This window comes from Monodelphis domestica, chromosome 2 (assembly GCF_027887165.1).
Source record: "Monodelphis domestica isolate mMonDom1 chromosome 2, mMonDom1.pri, whole genome shotgun sequence".
In the NCBI taxonomy this organism is placed as follows: Eukaryota; Metazoa; Chordata; class Mammalia; order Didelphimorphia; family Didelphidae; genus Monodelphis; species Monodelphis domestica.
In genome coordinates this window covers 527,006,224-527,021,514 of record NC_077228.1, presented here as the reverse complement: position 1 = coordinate 527,021,514, position 15,291 = coordinate 527,006,224, and the positions used below count along the sequence as shown (strand labels likewise).

At 46.7% G+C, this 15,291-nt stretch overlaps 1 protein-coding gene across 11 annotated transcripts in view; it reads right to left on the bottom strand.

Moving 5' to 3' along the window:
* Nucleotides 1–2,449: 2,449 nt before the first annotated feature.
* COL26A1 (collagen type XXVI alpha 1 chain) overlaps nucleotides 2,450–15,291 on the bottom strand; it is a 279,104-nt gene continuing 266,262 nt past the window's right edge. For all 11 annotated transcript variants that reach the window (XM_001377672.5, XM_056819847.1, XM_007485941.3 and 8 more), the window contains 4 exons: nucleotides 13,997–14,058; nucleotides 7,970–8,008; nucleotides 6,280–6,364; nucleotides 2,450–5,730 (listed from right to left, as the gene is read on the bottom strand). In XM_001377672.5, coding sequence (XP_001377709.3) covers nucleotides 5,552–5,730; nucleotides 6,280–6,364; nucleotides 7,970–8,008; nucleotides 13,997–14,058 — 365 coding nt within the window. In that variant the 3' untranslated portion in view covers nucleotides 2,450–5,551. The remainder of the gene's footprint in view (nucleotides 5,731–6,279; nucleotides 6,365–7,969; nucleotides 8,009–13,996; nucleotides 14,059–15,291) is intronic.

Below are 15,291 nucleotides of genomic sequence, written 5' to 3'. Positions count from 1 at the left end.
GAATCTGTTTTCCCACAAGGCTCTTCCTGTAAGCTGCAGGCCCTAGCTGACACAGGAAATTGTAAGGTTTAAGAGTCCCTGATGCATACCCCCTTTCTCCTTTTAAGCATCTGCCTGGTACTATCTCCAAAGGATCCAGCTGCTAGAGGAATTGTCTTGTTCACCCCCAGCTCTCCTAGTGCTAATGACTCCAGTCCAGAACAGGCTGTCTCCAAACCCAACTGCCTGTGCTTCATTTGCCCAGATGACAGCCTATAGAGGGTGACTTGAAGTCTCCAGTTTAATCCAAACATCATCACCCTTGTGCTAGAATGCAGGCCCTGCTTCAGCTCGATGTGAGGGACTCCTCACCAGCCGAAGACATTCAGGGGATGAGATCAGCAGTCCCCAGGCTTCTTTCCCATCAGAACTATTTTGATTCAAGAGGTCTAAAACTCTACCCTCTGGTTCCCAAATGGGAACTGTCTTAGGTAATGAGCTAGAGAAAGGGAGTCAGTAGGGTTTACTTGGAGCCATTTCCAAGGTCTGGCCTCTTTCCATATGCCCTGGAGCCAGGCTAATTTTTGAGTTTGGTTTATGCCACGTAGATTTATGTCAGGTAGATGGCTGAAGCTTTGGGCCAGGACTCAGAAGACCTGAGTTCACATTCAGCCTCAGACATATACCTGGACATGCCACTTACCTGCCATTTGTTTCAGTTGCCTCATCTAGAAAATGGAGATAATAGCACCTTCCTCCCAGGGTTATTGTGAGAATTAAATGAGCTAATAAGAATAAAGTGCTTAGCCCAGTGCCTGGCACATAGTAAGCACTATAGAAATGTTCTCAGTTGCTGTTATTGTGTAATCCTAGTCTGACATCTTCCAGTTTTCAGGCTCCTGAAATCAGGCCACAAAAATAGTTAATGAGACCTAAGAAGGCATTATGGTAAAATGGAAAACTGGATTTGCAGTCAGATGACCTGGCCTGCCCTTTACTACCTATGTGACCTTGGACAATTCACAATCTCTCTAGGACTCGGCTAATTCATCTGTGAATATATGAGATTTGAACTCAGTGACCTGTGCAGTCCTTACCAGTTCTAAATCTGATCCCATATATTTAGTGGCCTGTTGCCTGACACGAATGTGACCTCCTAAGGACCAATGTCCCCCCTCTGGGAATGTGGGGTGGAAAGATCACTGGATTTGGAAACAGAGCTCTTGGGGTCAACCACTGGCTTTTCTGATTACCAGCCTGATGATCGACCTCTCATTTGTTTAAAAAAAAAAAGAGTTGTCCATTGTCTTCTCCATAATGCTTCCTTCTTGAATAAGATTATTGTTTCTTACTTATCAACTGCCAGCCTCTGGGAAAACTCCCTTCATGCTGATGGTCCAATGTTACCATTTGTAATAGAATCAATAGAGATTTGTTATATCTTTCCCCTAGCCTGGTGCTATCATAATCCATTTTCCATGTCTAGACAATTAAGTCTGCTCTCCTAGAATATTGTTTGAGGATTGGACAGTCCAGGTCTCAGTCCCACTAACTTCCAAATTGGGGCATCTAAAAAGATAAACACCTAAAAGTGTTTTCTGCATATCACTTGAAAATTGATCACAAATACATTCCACTCTTAGACTCACCACCCATCCTTGGACTGGCCCAGTACTTTCTTCCATCACCTCCCAGATTCCAGGCTCCCTAGTTTGTTCTCAGACATCCAGATTTCTAAAATGGAAAGTCGACTCCATTCCTTTGCCTCCAAATTTGGCATGTTGTGTTGATTCAGAAGCACAGCCACCCTCAGAGGGTCATTCAGCAATCAAACCACCTGCTGGCCTCCCCCTCCTAACCTCTGGCACTGATGCTGGCTGGCTCTACATAGATTGATGCCAGCTAATCTCAACTGGACCTCGCCTGTGTCAAGGAAGTCCTTTTGTTCCTTCCTAGTTGGTTTTGTAGTTCCTCAAAGCAGCTCGTTCTCTCTATGAAGCCTTGATCCTTCTGTTTTAGGCAGCAGATTGCCCCCTCAGGCCTTTCTCCTTTCATCTTCAGTTTCTCCCTATCAGCTTCTTGGTTGCCTATCAATATGGCGAAGTGTCCCTCATCCTGAAGAAACCTTCTCTATACCCTGCTTGAACCTCAAGTTCAGCCTGTAGCTCTCTTCTCTCTCAGCCAAATTCCTGGGGAAGCGGCTGCCTGTACCCATTGCCTCTACATCTGCTCCCCTCACTCATTCCTCAGTGCTTGGTAGTCTGGCCCAAATTGCAGAATGACAGCAAGTGACCCAAGAGAGATCCCAACATTACTTTGATTTCCCTGGGAATATGGAGAGGGAGCTGTGACTCAAGGACCTCCATGTTCTTCTGCCCTGAGACGGTGCCACTTTCAGGGTGTGAGAAGGGAGGAAATGAAGACATGAAAGCAGGAAGAACGACTTGGCTTTGGCTGCCAAAGAGACAAGTTTCATCACGTACAATATATTTATTTCTCAGTTCGTTACATGAAAGATCTTGGACCTCAGTGGGCTTAGCACTATTGGTCCCACTGCTTTGTAAGAAGGCCAAGTACAAGATGTCTCCTACAACCTCAAAACACCAAAGCAAAGAAAGAGAAAGAGAGAGGTCAATAATGTGAATCATAACGTCACCACAGGAAAACCAAGAGATGGCATCCATCGGTGGCCTGGCCATGGGGCCACTCCTTTGCCTGGCAGCCAATTTTAACCAAGTTAAAATGAGTTAATAAAACACAGAGTGGAAGCCAGCTGGTGTTTTCCTTTGGGAAAACCTGCACAGAATTGCAATGTGTAGATAAGGAACAAATGGTTAGAGAATATAGTAAAATGCAGAAAGTTGGGACACTTACACATACAGAACACACCAACATAAATAAGAAAAAGTCTAAACATTAGCACTGAACCGTAATACCGGCATTTTCTTCAATACTTAGAAATGTGCTCCATGGACTTATATAGAACTTGGGATTCATTTACTTCACAATAATCAAAGAAACCTAGAGGTTGTTCTGTCAGGCTATAAAATCAGCATCAGCGAATGCCATTTAAACATGGAGAAATCAGCCATAATTCTGGACTGAAGTTTCCAGGCAGTAAAGCCAGCCTTCTTCCCTGGTCCATTGAGAGATACATCCAGGATGAAGTTGGCTCTTTCTCTGAAGATGCCCTTGTGGCATCCCCAAGTGTTCTAGACTTCATTTCAGTGTGACCAGCATTGGAGAATTCCATCACTGGAGTTCAGCTCTGGAGGGAAGCCCAGTGTGGAACCAGCTCAGTTCTAATCTTGATGCAAAGATGAGAAAATATTTTTTCTTTCTTTTTCCCATTTTCCCCTTAGATAACCAAGCTGAAAAATCATCTAAAAGGAAGGGAGAGAGGATGCTGGTGATCTTGGAAAACCTGAAAAGCCACAGAAGGCACCAGCATGGTGATGCGGTATTGGAGAGATGGAAACAGAACATAAATGAATACCTCATGGAAATACAATGAACCCAAATTATAGATCCAGCCAAAAGGGATCTCAGTCACCCACCTACAACAAAGAGGTGGATTTGAAGGACCTGCTATAAATCGTCATCCCTGGGACTTTGCAAGATAAGACCCAGAATATGCTCTTGAACGTTCTCTTTGAACTCGGAACATTCTTTGGATGGAGAGACTATTCTCCTAAGACCTGGTGATTGGGTAGGTGCAGAGAAAGCCTACCCAATTTTGGTTTCTGATCACACCAAAATTAAAGATACAGTACCATGCAATTAGGAAATTGTTGGAATAGGAGTAGGGAATGCTGTTTGAGATGGAGTAAGCTCTTCACAGAGCTTGGCAAGACAGAGTTAGGGAAGATGGTGGCGGTGTCTTTCAATTCCCAAATGACTTCTGGGCTGGGAAGGCTGGCCCTAGAGTTGGGGTTGTGTCCTCATTTTGCCCATCCAAGCCACCCTGATGAACTCTAATTAGGGGGTTTGGAGCATGGAATTGTGTTCACTCGCAGAACAAGTCTAAATGAAATTTTAAGTAGGCTGAAATGACTCAAGCATAGCATCTTAGGGAGTAAGTAATCTGGTTTGCACTTCTAGCCTCCCCTCACTTTTCATCCTTTCTCAGGACTCCCAGCTTCCGTTGTTGGTTGGTCACCATTGACTTGAAGTCACATGAGTGGTAACAGCTTTCTGGTTCGAAATTGGTCCAATGAGCGACATCAGCTGGGCTGCGATGCTTTAGTTTTTAGAATAGGTGAATTTATGCAACCCTCTGGGTTTCTTTTCCCGAGATGCCTTAGGGAAGAATGCAGCCACCAAACTTCAGAGACAAATGGTCATTCCAGTTTGGGAGTGCAGGTAGAGGCTTTAGAAAAGACCTCATCTGAGGTTAAAGGTATGTCACATGGGATGGGATGGGGAAAAAAACCAAACCAACTTCAGATGGCTGCTGCTCCTCCCCCAGAGAGTTCTGATGAAGCCTTGACTGGTATTCTAAGAGGATTTGCTGTTATTTCCTGAGCACACAAGAACTCTGTTTTGGAAACTTGAACCAACTACTAAATGTGCCTCCAAAGTGCTGGTCTCTTGGCTAAAGACAGGCTTTATTGGGGATAGACGCACTAAGGCAATTCCAATTTATTCTTTGAGATGCCACACTGGAAGTTAAGGAATCAGATTAATGGGGACAGACCAAGACCCCTGTAATGTGAGCACCTCAACATGAGTCTGACTTCTGGCCGGGCTGTTTAATACAACTTTTAGTCAAGAAAGGAGGCTAACAAAGGAGGTAGATGCACAGGGCCATACACAGTCTAGGTGCTTGGTGAGCCACAGGAGCATCTAAACCTCTCTGGCTATTTATACAGCAAGGCACATCCCATTTGCATTTTATTTTCCTCTTTCACTTGGAGTGACAAATGAGAAATTGGGATTTGAAGTCAGAAGAGGCGGAAGAACCATTAAAACCAGCTTTGACTCTAGGGAGTTAGTCCAGAGTTGTTAACAGGGAGCGCTTTGGGGAAGATGCAGCATGATGACTGTGGCCCTGATGACTAGGGGCACGGGTGACCCTTTCTAGGAAAGGCCTCGGGCTTCCTTTTTCCAAGCTGCTCTGGGCAAGCATCTGTTTGGTTTGCTCCAAAGACCCGGATGGAGAGCCAGACCAACAGGGAAACCATCTTGTTTTAGTGGGGTTCTGGGAAAGCTGCCCCTGGGTGGGGATGTCTAAGGATAAAGCTAGCCACATATTCTTATCTAATCCCTCAGGAGTCACCCTCCTGCCAGAGGGACAGAGACAGAGAGAAAGAAGAGAGAGAGACAGAGACAGAGACAGAGAAGATGATTGGTATGGGTCCTCTGGAGAGCCTCCCAAAGCAGCCTCCAGGATCATGGCACTAAGGCTGCCCTTCCCATATGCCTCATCCACTGGGGGCACAGCTAGATCCCTGCCTCGTCTCCCCCAGCTTCCTTTGCTCTGGGCTCAGGGGCCACAGTCTGGAGCATCTTTGTCCTCAGATACTGTATCTTTAATCAGTGCACGGGTTGTCACAGGGAGATGCCAGATAGCCTATTTTGAGCTCCTGCTGTCACTACTGTTCTTTCTGGGCTTGATGTTGTCAAGCAAGTTAGAGATGGAGTCATATGGCTGGGGTGGGAGGGAGCCTCCTCGCTTCATCTTATTGTTCTGTAAGGTACCGCCTGGTGATCCATCTTGTCCAGAACCTGGTTCTGTGGACGATAGTGGGTCTGAAAAGAAAGACAGCACCTTAGCTCGGTGGATGAAGTCTTTGTTAGCAAGGAAGAGACCAAGAAGAATGGGAGAGGCAAGCCCTTCAGGCGGCCCAGGGAATGTCCTTGGTTTAGAGAAGGGAAGCTACCAAGCTTCCAGGGAGGAGGCCTGGGAGAGCTCTAAGGCAACAGACCCATGGATGGTGTGAGCCACTGGGAGCAGGGTCCCCTTCTGGGGTGGCTGGAGACTATAATTGGGGACCTCCGATTTTCTAGTTCTTTTTCTCCTGTCTGCCCCCAAAGGGCTCCTAACAGAGCAGTTCACATTTGGTTTGAGCAGCTTTGGACCCCCAGTTGTTTCTCTAGGAGAGAGGTGGGCAGAGGTCCTGTGAGGGTTCTACAAGAGAAGGAAGCAGCTGCCAAAGTCCACACACAGCGTTCATTCCTCAAGACAGGAATGGGGACCAATAATATAGGCCTCTGGGTTCCAAATCCCCACCAATTTCCACCCCCGTCCTGTAGGTCACCCTTCTAGATCTGGCTTGGCATAATCCTTTGGGCACTTACCATGGATTCCAATCATGTGTTCTAGAATTAGCACCCTCTCCGCTAAGATCTTCAGGGCTTCTCGGAGCTGTTGTACTCCCTCACTCTATGGGAACAAGTAAAGATCCACCTCAGGAGGTGTTTGAGTGATAGGGCTAAGAAACAGAGGCAGGAAATGGAGCCACCAAAGTGGTAGCTGAGCCTGGGAAGGTCTGAGGGGAGTTTGGCAGGTCAGTTGTTGGTCAGGAAAGAGCCAGATGTTGGCCAAGCCTGTTAGAGCATCGGGGTTTGAGTCCTGGATTTGGCACCAAATGGCTGTGCCATTTTACAGATGAGGAAACCGAAGACAGAATGACTTGTAGGGAGTGGCAGGGCTGGGACCTGAACCCTTGTCCTGGACTCCAAAGCCAGCCTTCTTCCCATTGGGCCATGCAGCTTTGGACAGGCTGCTTCTCTCTGGGCCTTGCTTGTCTCATCTATAACATAATTGGGTGGAAGCCAATGGCTACAATTCTAGGACTAGTTGATGCCCGAGTCATTTCCTAACTCTGGGTGAGTGAGAAGTCCTGCTCATTTTTCTTGTTGAATGTCTCTCAGATGCTCCTTCTTTTCCATTATCTTCTCAGCCCTGGCCCATCCTCATCCCTGTGTGCTGGGTTTATCATGGCAGCCTCTTAACTCTCCTCATTTCCCCCCCTCTAAATCCATCCTGCACACTCCTGCCTGGGCTATGAAATAAAATCCACTCTCCTTAGATCGGCACTCGGCATCTTCCTCTGTCTCACCGACCCACCAAATTCCTTTCCTCCCACATTAGCCCCCCTCTCCTACACGTCTTGTTCCTTGATTCTGGCCAGCCCTGGCCACACTGTTCCCTAAGGACTCTGCGGATGCTCATTCCCACATCCACGTCTGTGAATGTTATTCCTCCCTGCCTGGAATAGCCTTTCCCATAAACCAAATCCTAACTATCCTTCTAGCCCCAGCTGAGGTCCCATGGACTCAGGAAGCTTCACAGCTACTTCAGGCCAGGGGATGAGCCCCTCTAACCCTCTCTATGCCATCTACCTTCCACTCATCACAGTCTTGGACTGTTACTGTGGCTCTGTTTGTGTTTTGTCTCCCTGAGGACAAGAACACGCCTTATGTTCCCTGTAGAGCTGCCGCAGCACTCGAGGCACAGATGACAAAGGGGTCTTCTTTTTTTCTTGGGATCATAGGGTTTGGAATAGAAGGGACATGAGAGGTCATCTAGACCAGTCCCTGAGAGGGGGACAGGTAGCAGGGGCCCTAGAAAAGTATCAAGCGCCCATCTCAGGTGAAACAGGTAGTAAACATCCCAAGCCATGGTTTAAACCTGGAGGCAACAGCATGGTGGAATGTCAAGAGTGAAGTCATAGGAGAGTGTTCGAATCCTGACCTTGCTTCTTTTTACCTGTGTGACCTTGGGCAAGTCACCTGACCTACCTGGACTCAGTTTCCTCATCTGTATAATGGGGGTGGATGGGCTAGATGGCCCCTGACGTCTCTTATATCCAGATCTATAACACTATGAAACTCAAATCTCTGAGTCCAAATCCAGTGTTGTCTGCAATGCCGAAGAAGCACTGAAAACAGACTCAATAGAAATTGGGCCCAACTCAGACAGACAGCAATAAATGAGAAATAAGGGCAGGGAATGAGTTTGTCAAAAGATTTCGATAATTTTTACCTCTTTTCCTTTTTCTATTCCTTTTGAGCCAGGTTCACCCTAAAATCAGACCAAAGAACAACAAAAAAATGTTAAGAGAAGGCAAATTCAGTAAATATCATCTTTTCCCGAAGCGAATTCTCTTTGCGGTGGGGGTCGCAGGGGCCTGCTGGCTAGGGGACAGGAGGACGTGTGCCTGGGAGTGGGAGCTTAAGGAGAGTTCTAGAAGAATCCATTAAAATTAAGAGAACTGTGCATTAGGTTCTGTTCACAGCTATGGTTTGGAGAGAACTCCCAGCCAAAGGACAGAGGCCATTAGGAGACAAAACAGATGATTTTGCAAAGTATTTGTATGAACAAGATCAATATCACTAGGATACGGAGGGGGTGGTTGATTGGGAAGAATTCTGTTCATCAAATACCTTTAGGCTGTGATAGTCAAGGTAACCAGCGCCATTCCCCAGTGGAGAAGTAATGAAGATGTGTGAATAAAATATTGCCAACTGTTAACTGCTATGTAAGAGAATATTCCAGATCACCATCAATAAAAGGAATGCAAATCAAAACCCTCCCGTTTGAGCTCTCGTTGATCAGCAAATTGGTCAAGATGAGAAAAGATGGCAACAGTCAGTGTTGGAGGATGGGAAAAGAGGGACGTCCCACTACAACATTATTCTCCTTGGTCTAAATATTCTGGAAAACAGATTGTAATTATGTGAAGAGAATGATACAGAGATGCCACTGGTGTATGATCCCAGGAGATCGGATGACCTAGACCCCAAAGAATTCATTAGTGGGCTCTCTAGCTGAGCACCTCAGGGAGCTATCCTTGAATCTGAACATGTTCACTGGTAATGACTTGGAAGAGGACTCTGTCATCCCCTTATCTAGGTGACCTTGGGCAAGCCATTTAACCTGTAAATCTGTGATCCTACCAGAGGCAAAAATATAGCACGACTTGCCATTTCTCAGATGATGCAGAATTTAGAGAGATAATTTACTTGTTGGATGATATAGTCAAAAAGGTCTTAATAGAATAGAATGCTGGGGTGAATTAAATAAGCTGCAAAGCAAGGGGAATTTAGAGGGAGAAATGTTAATCAAATGTCACCCTTGGGTTCAAAAATCAAACTTCACTAATACAGGATGGAATAAGCAGTTTCTGTAGGTTTGATGGACTGAAAGACCAATATATGTCAACAGTATGACATGGCAGCTGATAAGAGATGGATACTGTATGTGTGAGTGAGCAGTTCCACTGGGTCTCCCGTAATCAGGCCCCATCTGGAAAGCCATGTTCAGTTCTGGATACCACATATCAGGAATGACACTCAGGAGGGCGTCCCCAACAGTGCGATGGTTTGAGGACTGGAAAGTCATCCCATGAACCCTGCTGGGAGTGCACGATGGTCAGCCAGGAGGAGAGAAGACTTAGGGGCCACAAGAGAGTTTCCACCAAGGAGCTGAAAGGCTTTCATGCAGACAAGACAGTAATAAAGCTTGGGCCAAGGGGAACAATGGTTTTTGAAACTGCTTAGAGGCTGACGTAGACTTGACGTAGAGAAGACATCCGTGAAGGCTAGAAAGAATGGACTGGCTCAGCTGCTCATGGATTCCCATTCTTTGGTCATCCAGCTTCTACATGATCAGGGGAAGTCTGGACTCTCTATGGCCTCTGAGATTCCCTCCAGCTTAGCAATTGCTTACATCAGAGGGGTTACATTATGTGTTCATGTTATCAACGACTCTCCCAGCATAATTTCGTTCATGATGACTGAGCCCAAATACATCTCCCCAACTCCTATTTTCTTTGACCAAAAATGCCATTATCTGCTCTGGTGGGGACATTTTCCCATTCCCTATTCTCCTTCCTCCTGACCAAGACTCTTCTCTGCTAACACATCCCTTTCTCCTCTCTATGGCACTGGGGCTGCAGCCAGGTCTCCATTTCCAAGTCATCAGCTGTGATTTCTGTAGAGTTCTTGGAATGAATGGATACTGTGATTCCTGGGAATGCACCAGCTCTGGGACAGAAACTGATCCTCTCCGTGATGTCACATTTTATGACCCTCACGGAGAAGATGACATCCTGATGTCCTTCTTCCAAAAGGGATTCTGCCTTTTGGTTCTGTAGGTGTAGTTTCTGTCTCCTGGATAAGGTCTTTACTGACCCTCAGCCCATCCTCCAGTTCCCTAGTCAAGGCACATGATGGGTCAAGTGGAGCGAGTATGGGAACCATGGCCATTTCCTTTAGCCCCAGAGGTCCTCTTTCCCCCCACGTCCTGCCTGAACTCTGGGTATTTCCCAGGTACTCAGGCTCCCCAGCTCTCCCTTCCTAGCTAGTGAGTCTTTGGAAATACTGTCTTTGCTTTAGCTTGTTCAGGTATAAGGACTCTCAGGAAGGGGTTAGCCAAATTTGGCAGGAGGAATATGAGAACAAGCATGGTTCACTGGTATCGAAGACTCCAGGCCTCAATTCTACAAATGAAACTGTACCTGAGGCCAAGAACTCCTCCCAACCCTCAGCCTTTTGGCTGCCTTTCCTTTTTCCAAGATGAATGGTGATACAGTAATAATATATGAGGCCCCCTAAATTTCCCAATTCAACAGCAAGCACTTATTAAGCACCTACACACTAAAGTGTTAGATACAAAAGCCAAGAATGAAACAGTCCTTGCCCTCAATGAACTTATATTCCATTAGGGGAAACAGACTTTTGCTACTAGGTGGTTATTAATAGCCAGTACATCAAAGAGCTCCCCTTATTCGCCAAATCTTTTAAAGACAAATGTGGGGGGGGGCATCTGGATAGCTCAGTGAATTGAGAGCCAGACCTAGAGATTGGAGGTTCTAGATTCAAATCTGGCCTCAGACAGATACGTCCTACCTTTATGACCCTGGGCGTCACTTAACCTCCATTGCCTAGCCCTTACCACTTTCCTGCCTTGGAACCAATACACAGTATTGATTCTAAGATGGAAGGTAAGAGCTTTAAAAGGAAAAGAAAAGAGAAGAAAAAGATTGAGGGCTTTGGGTGAACTTAGCTTGATATGAATTAACAGATCAATACAGCAGCCATGAAAACTGAGGCAGTCTTAAAGTGCATTAAGAGAGGCTCAGTGTCCAGCACTGGGATGTTGACAGCCATATACTGTTCTCTAGTCATCATTTGAGTACTGTGTTCAGTTTTGTGGGGTAGCACCCACCCCAAGGAGGTCAGAGACCAAGGAGGGTGAAAGGTCTCAGGATCATGTTTTAGATGGAGGGACTAGGAACATTCTGTGATCCTAGAGAAGAGAAGATTGAAAAAGAATGGGGAAATCGTCTTTGAGTATTGGGAGGAATGACATTTGTTCTTGGCTTCAGAGGGTGGAACAAGGAATGATGCAGAATAGCACATTTGGGTTTTGTGTTGGGAAAACTCCCTCACCATTAGCGCTACCCCAAAGCAGAAGGGGCAGCCCTGGGAAGGAAAGAACTCCCCCTCACTGGAGGTCTTCCAGGGAGATTTAATGTATTCTCTTTAACTCTGAGATTCTGTGACTGAGGCAAGGGTGCAAGGGATAAAACTGGGAATGTGGTCCAGTGTCAGACAAAAGTTGAAGAAGGCAAGTGTCCAACCATGTTTGAGCTAGTACAATGGTGGCTGCATGCCATTCGAGTAGCATTCAACTTTTGAGCTAGTACAATGGCGGCTGCATGCCATTCAAGCAGTGTCCAATCATGTTTGAGCTAGTACAATGGCGGCTGCATGCCATTCGAGTAGTGTCCAATCATGTTTGAGCTAGTACAATGGCGGCTGCATGCCATTTGAGTAGTGTCCAATCATCCTTGAGCTAGTACAATGGCGGCTGCATGCCATTCGAGTAGTGTCCAATCATGTTTGAGCTAGTACAATGGCGGCTGCATGCCATTCGAGTAGTGTCCAATCATCCTTGAGGTAGTACAATGGTGGCTGCATGCCATTCAAGCAGTGTCCAATCATGTTTGAGCTAGTACAATGGCGGCTGCATGCCATTTGAGTAGTGTCTAATCATCCTTGCGGTAGTACAATGGTGGCTGCATGCCATTCAAGCAGTATCCAATCATGTTTGAGCTAGTACAATGGTGGCTGCATGCCATTTGAGTAGTGTCCAATCATGCTTAGGCTAGTACAATGGCGGCTGCATGCCATCTGAGTAGTGTCCAATCATCCTTGAGGTAGTACAATGGTGGCTGCATGCCATTCAAGCAGTGTCCAATCATGTTTGAGCTAGTACAATGGCGGCTGCATGCCATTTGAGTAGTGTCCAATCATCCTTGAGGTAGTACAATGGTGGCTGCATGCCATTCAAGCAGTGTCCAATCATGTTTGAGCTAGTACAATGGCGGCTGCATGCCATTTGAGTAGTGTCCAATCATCCTTGAAGGTAGTACAATGGCGGCTGCATGCCATTCAAGCAGTGTCCAATCATGTTTGAGCTAGTACAATGGTGGCTGCATGCCATTCGAGTAGTGTCCAATCATGTTTGAGCTAGTACAATGGCGGCTGCATGCCATTCGAGTAGTGTCCAATCATGTTTGAGCTAGTACAATGGCGGCTGCATGCCATTCGAGTAGTGTCCAATCATCCTTGAGGTAGTACAATGGTGGCTGCATGCCATTCAAGCAGTGTCCAATCATGTTTGAGCTAGTACAATGGCGGCTGCATGCCATTTGAGTAGTGTCCAATCATGCTTGGGCTAGTACAATGGCGGCTGCATGCCATCTGAGTAGTGTCCAATCATGTTTGAGCTAGTACAATGGTGGCTGCATGCCATTCGAGTAGTGTCCAATCATCCTTGAGGTAGTACAATGGTGGCTGCATGCCATTCAAGCAGTGTCCAATCATGTTTGAGCTAGTACAATGGCGGCTGCATGCCATTTGAGTAGTGTCTAATCATCCTTGAGGTAGTACAATGGTGGCTGCATGCCATTCAAGCAGTGTCCAATCATGTTTGAGCTAGTACAATGGCGGCTGCATGCCATTTGAGTAGTGTCCAATCATCCTTGAAGGTAGTACAATGGGCGGCTGCATGCCATTCAAGCAGTGTCCAATCATGTTTGAGCTAGTACAATGGCGGCTGCATGCCATTCGAGTAATACTGTGCCATGAAGGTGAGGCAGCCTTCCAAGGGTGGTGATGAGGCTAATTCCCTGCTCCATCATGCACTGACCCTAGTTTCAGCCGTGACTGTTGGTCAGTCCCCTCTGCCTGCCACACCATTCTTTAATGGTGGTCATTTCATCTTTTGGGCAGCACATGGCTCTCCAGGTCTCCCCCGGGGAAAAGAAGGGCTCTGTTGGGGAGAGCTTCAATGGCATAATTTCTCAATGCCTCTCAATACAGGGACTTGGTCATACTGAAAATATGCAACCAAGAATCTCTGCCAATGGAAGGCCAACCTTCTAGTTTTGTGGGTTATGAAAGAACAACGTCGCTGCCATAACATTGTTTGAAAGACGTGGCTCCCTCCCTCTGGGGATTTTTAAGCACGTCAGGTGGCAACTGTTCATTCTGACGTATATATTTTTTGCTGTGCTTGGAGGCTTATAGATCACTGATCTAGAGCGGCGGAGGGAGGTAAGTCCAAACCCATCATTTCTGAAGGTGAGGAAATGGACCCAGACTTGTCCAAGGTCACACAGGAAGTAAGCAGCCAAGGCAAGACTTAACCTTATGTCCTCCAATTCTTCAGCCCAGCACTTTGCCCATAGAAGTGTGTTTTGGGTCGTCAAGGCTTCTGGGGGGTTGAGAGAAGATCTGACTTTTGGGGGGGGCAGAGTGTTTAATTTTACATTTGTACAGATTAAATGCTGTCTTCACATGAGGACAAGAGCTGATAAGAACTAGGAGCGGAGAGAAGATGCCTGGTCCACCCTTCAGTAACCACCCAGGGAGATGACTTCTGTGGAAGGGGGATGAGAGGGAGAGTTGGAGCTTCCTTTTAAGCTAGAAGTTTCCCTCTATGCCTAGTCCTACCTTTCTTTTCTACCCCATGCTAGGCCACTTATATGGACTTCCTTACCTGGGATCCTGGAGCTCCCATGGGCCCTGGGGGTCCATTGGGTCCAGAGGGTCCAGGTGGTCCTGTGGGCAAAGAAATCACTTAAATCAGTTGCATGCAAGAGGCAGGTTCTATTCTTAATCTTTCTGCTCAAGTCCCTTCTCACTGCCAGTCACAAGCCCTGGCACTGGAAACCTGATAGAATGAGCTACCAGGAACCATGAGAGGAACCTGGGATCCAGAGCTAGAGGAACCTCAGAGGCCACTGAGTCCAACCCATCATTTTATAGATCAGAAAACTGAGGTCGAGAGACAGACCTATTGGGAGGTGCTGCAGGGATCCCTTCTTTTCTGAGTGAAATGAAGAATAAGTTCATAAACAAATAATCTGACAAATGGATAGTGTGGCAAGCAGCCTCTCTGGGCCTGCACTTAAAGCTGGGACCCCTGACTACTCAGTTTGTTAACTTGCTGTGTCTCCCAGAACAAGCCAGAGGCAGTCTGCCAGAACCAATATAAATGCTATTTCTGGAGCCAGGAGAAGCAGATTAAATCCCTCCTGAACCTCTATGAGCTATGTGGTTGTAGATAAGGCATCTGTCCTGTCAGAGCCTCAGTTTCCCCATCTACTAAATGAGCTTGATAAAGCTACCTCCACAGACTTATTTATCGAGGGAGGACGACTGCCTCATCTGTTGTGAGTTGTTGGGAATTTGATATTTCATTTGTTGAATTTTTCACACGTTTGAGCAAATGGCGAGTCTTTATTCCCACTCCCAGGTGCCAGTCCCTGTGCTAGATCCCGTCGACCCAAAGACATAACAAGGGGCTAACAGTCAACTACAAGAGAAGCCAATGAAATGTTGTTTTCTTCTTACGCAGATTATGTTGGGATTTGCACGAAAACATAACCCCAAAGAGACTGGGCTTCCCATAGGATGTGAAACTAGATGGAAGCTCAAAGTCTTAGGGAACCCCCAGGCATTCCGGGGAACCAAAGACAAGGCCCAGAAGCTGGAGATGGGTGTCAAAGTAAGGGAAGAGCAAGCAGGTCCATTTGGCAGGAAGGAGAGTGATGGAAGGCTTTATGTGCCAAGCTGAGGAGTTTGCCCTTAATTCTAAATGCAATCGGCAGCTCCTGTCATCCTTCCTGGAGGTCTGAGGATCCAGAGGAGGTTGCCCCAGGTGGGCAGGCAGGTGTGCAGGCATCCCCCTCGGGCTCCTCCCCTTCCCCTCTAGCACCCCTAATTCAAACCTAATGAGACCCAGGGCCACCCCCCATCCCTGGGCATTGACTCAAGTCTTTGGATTCCATT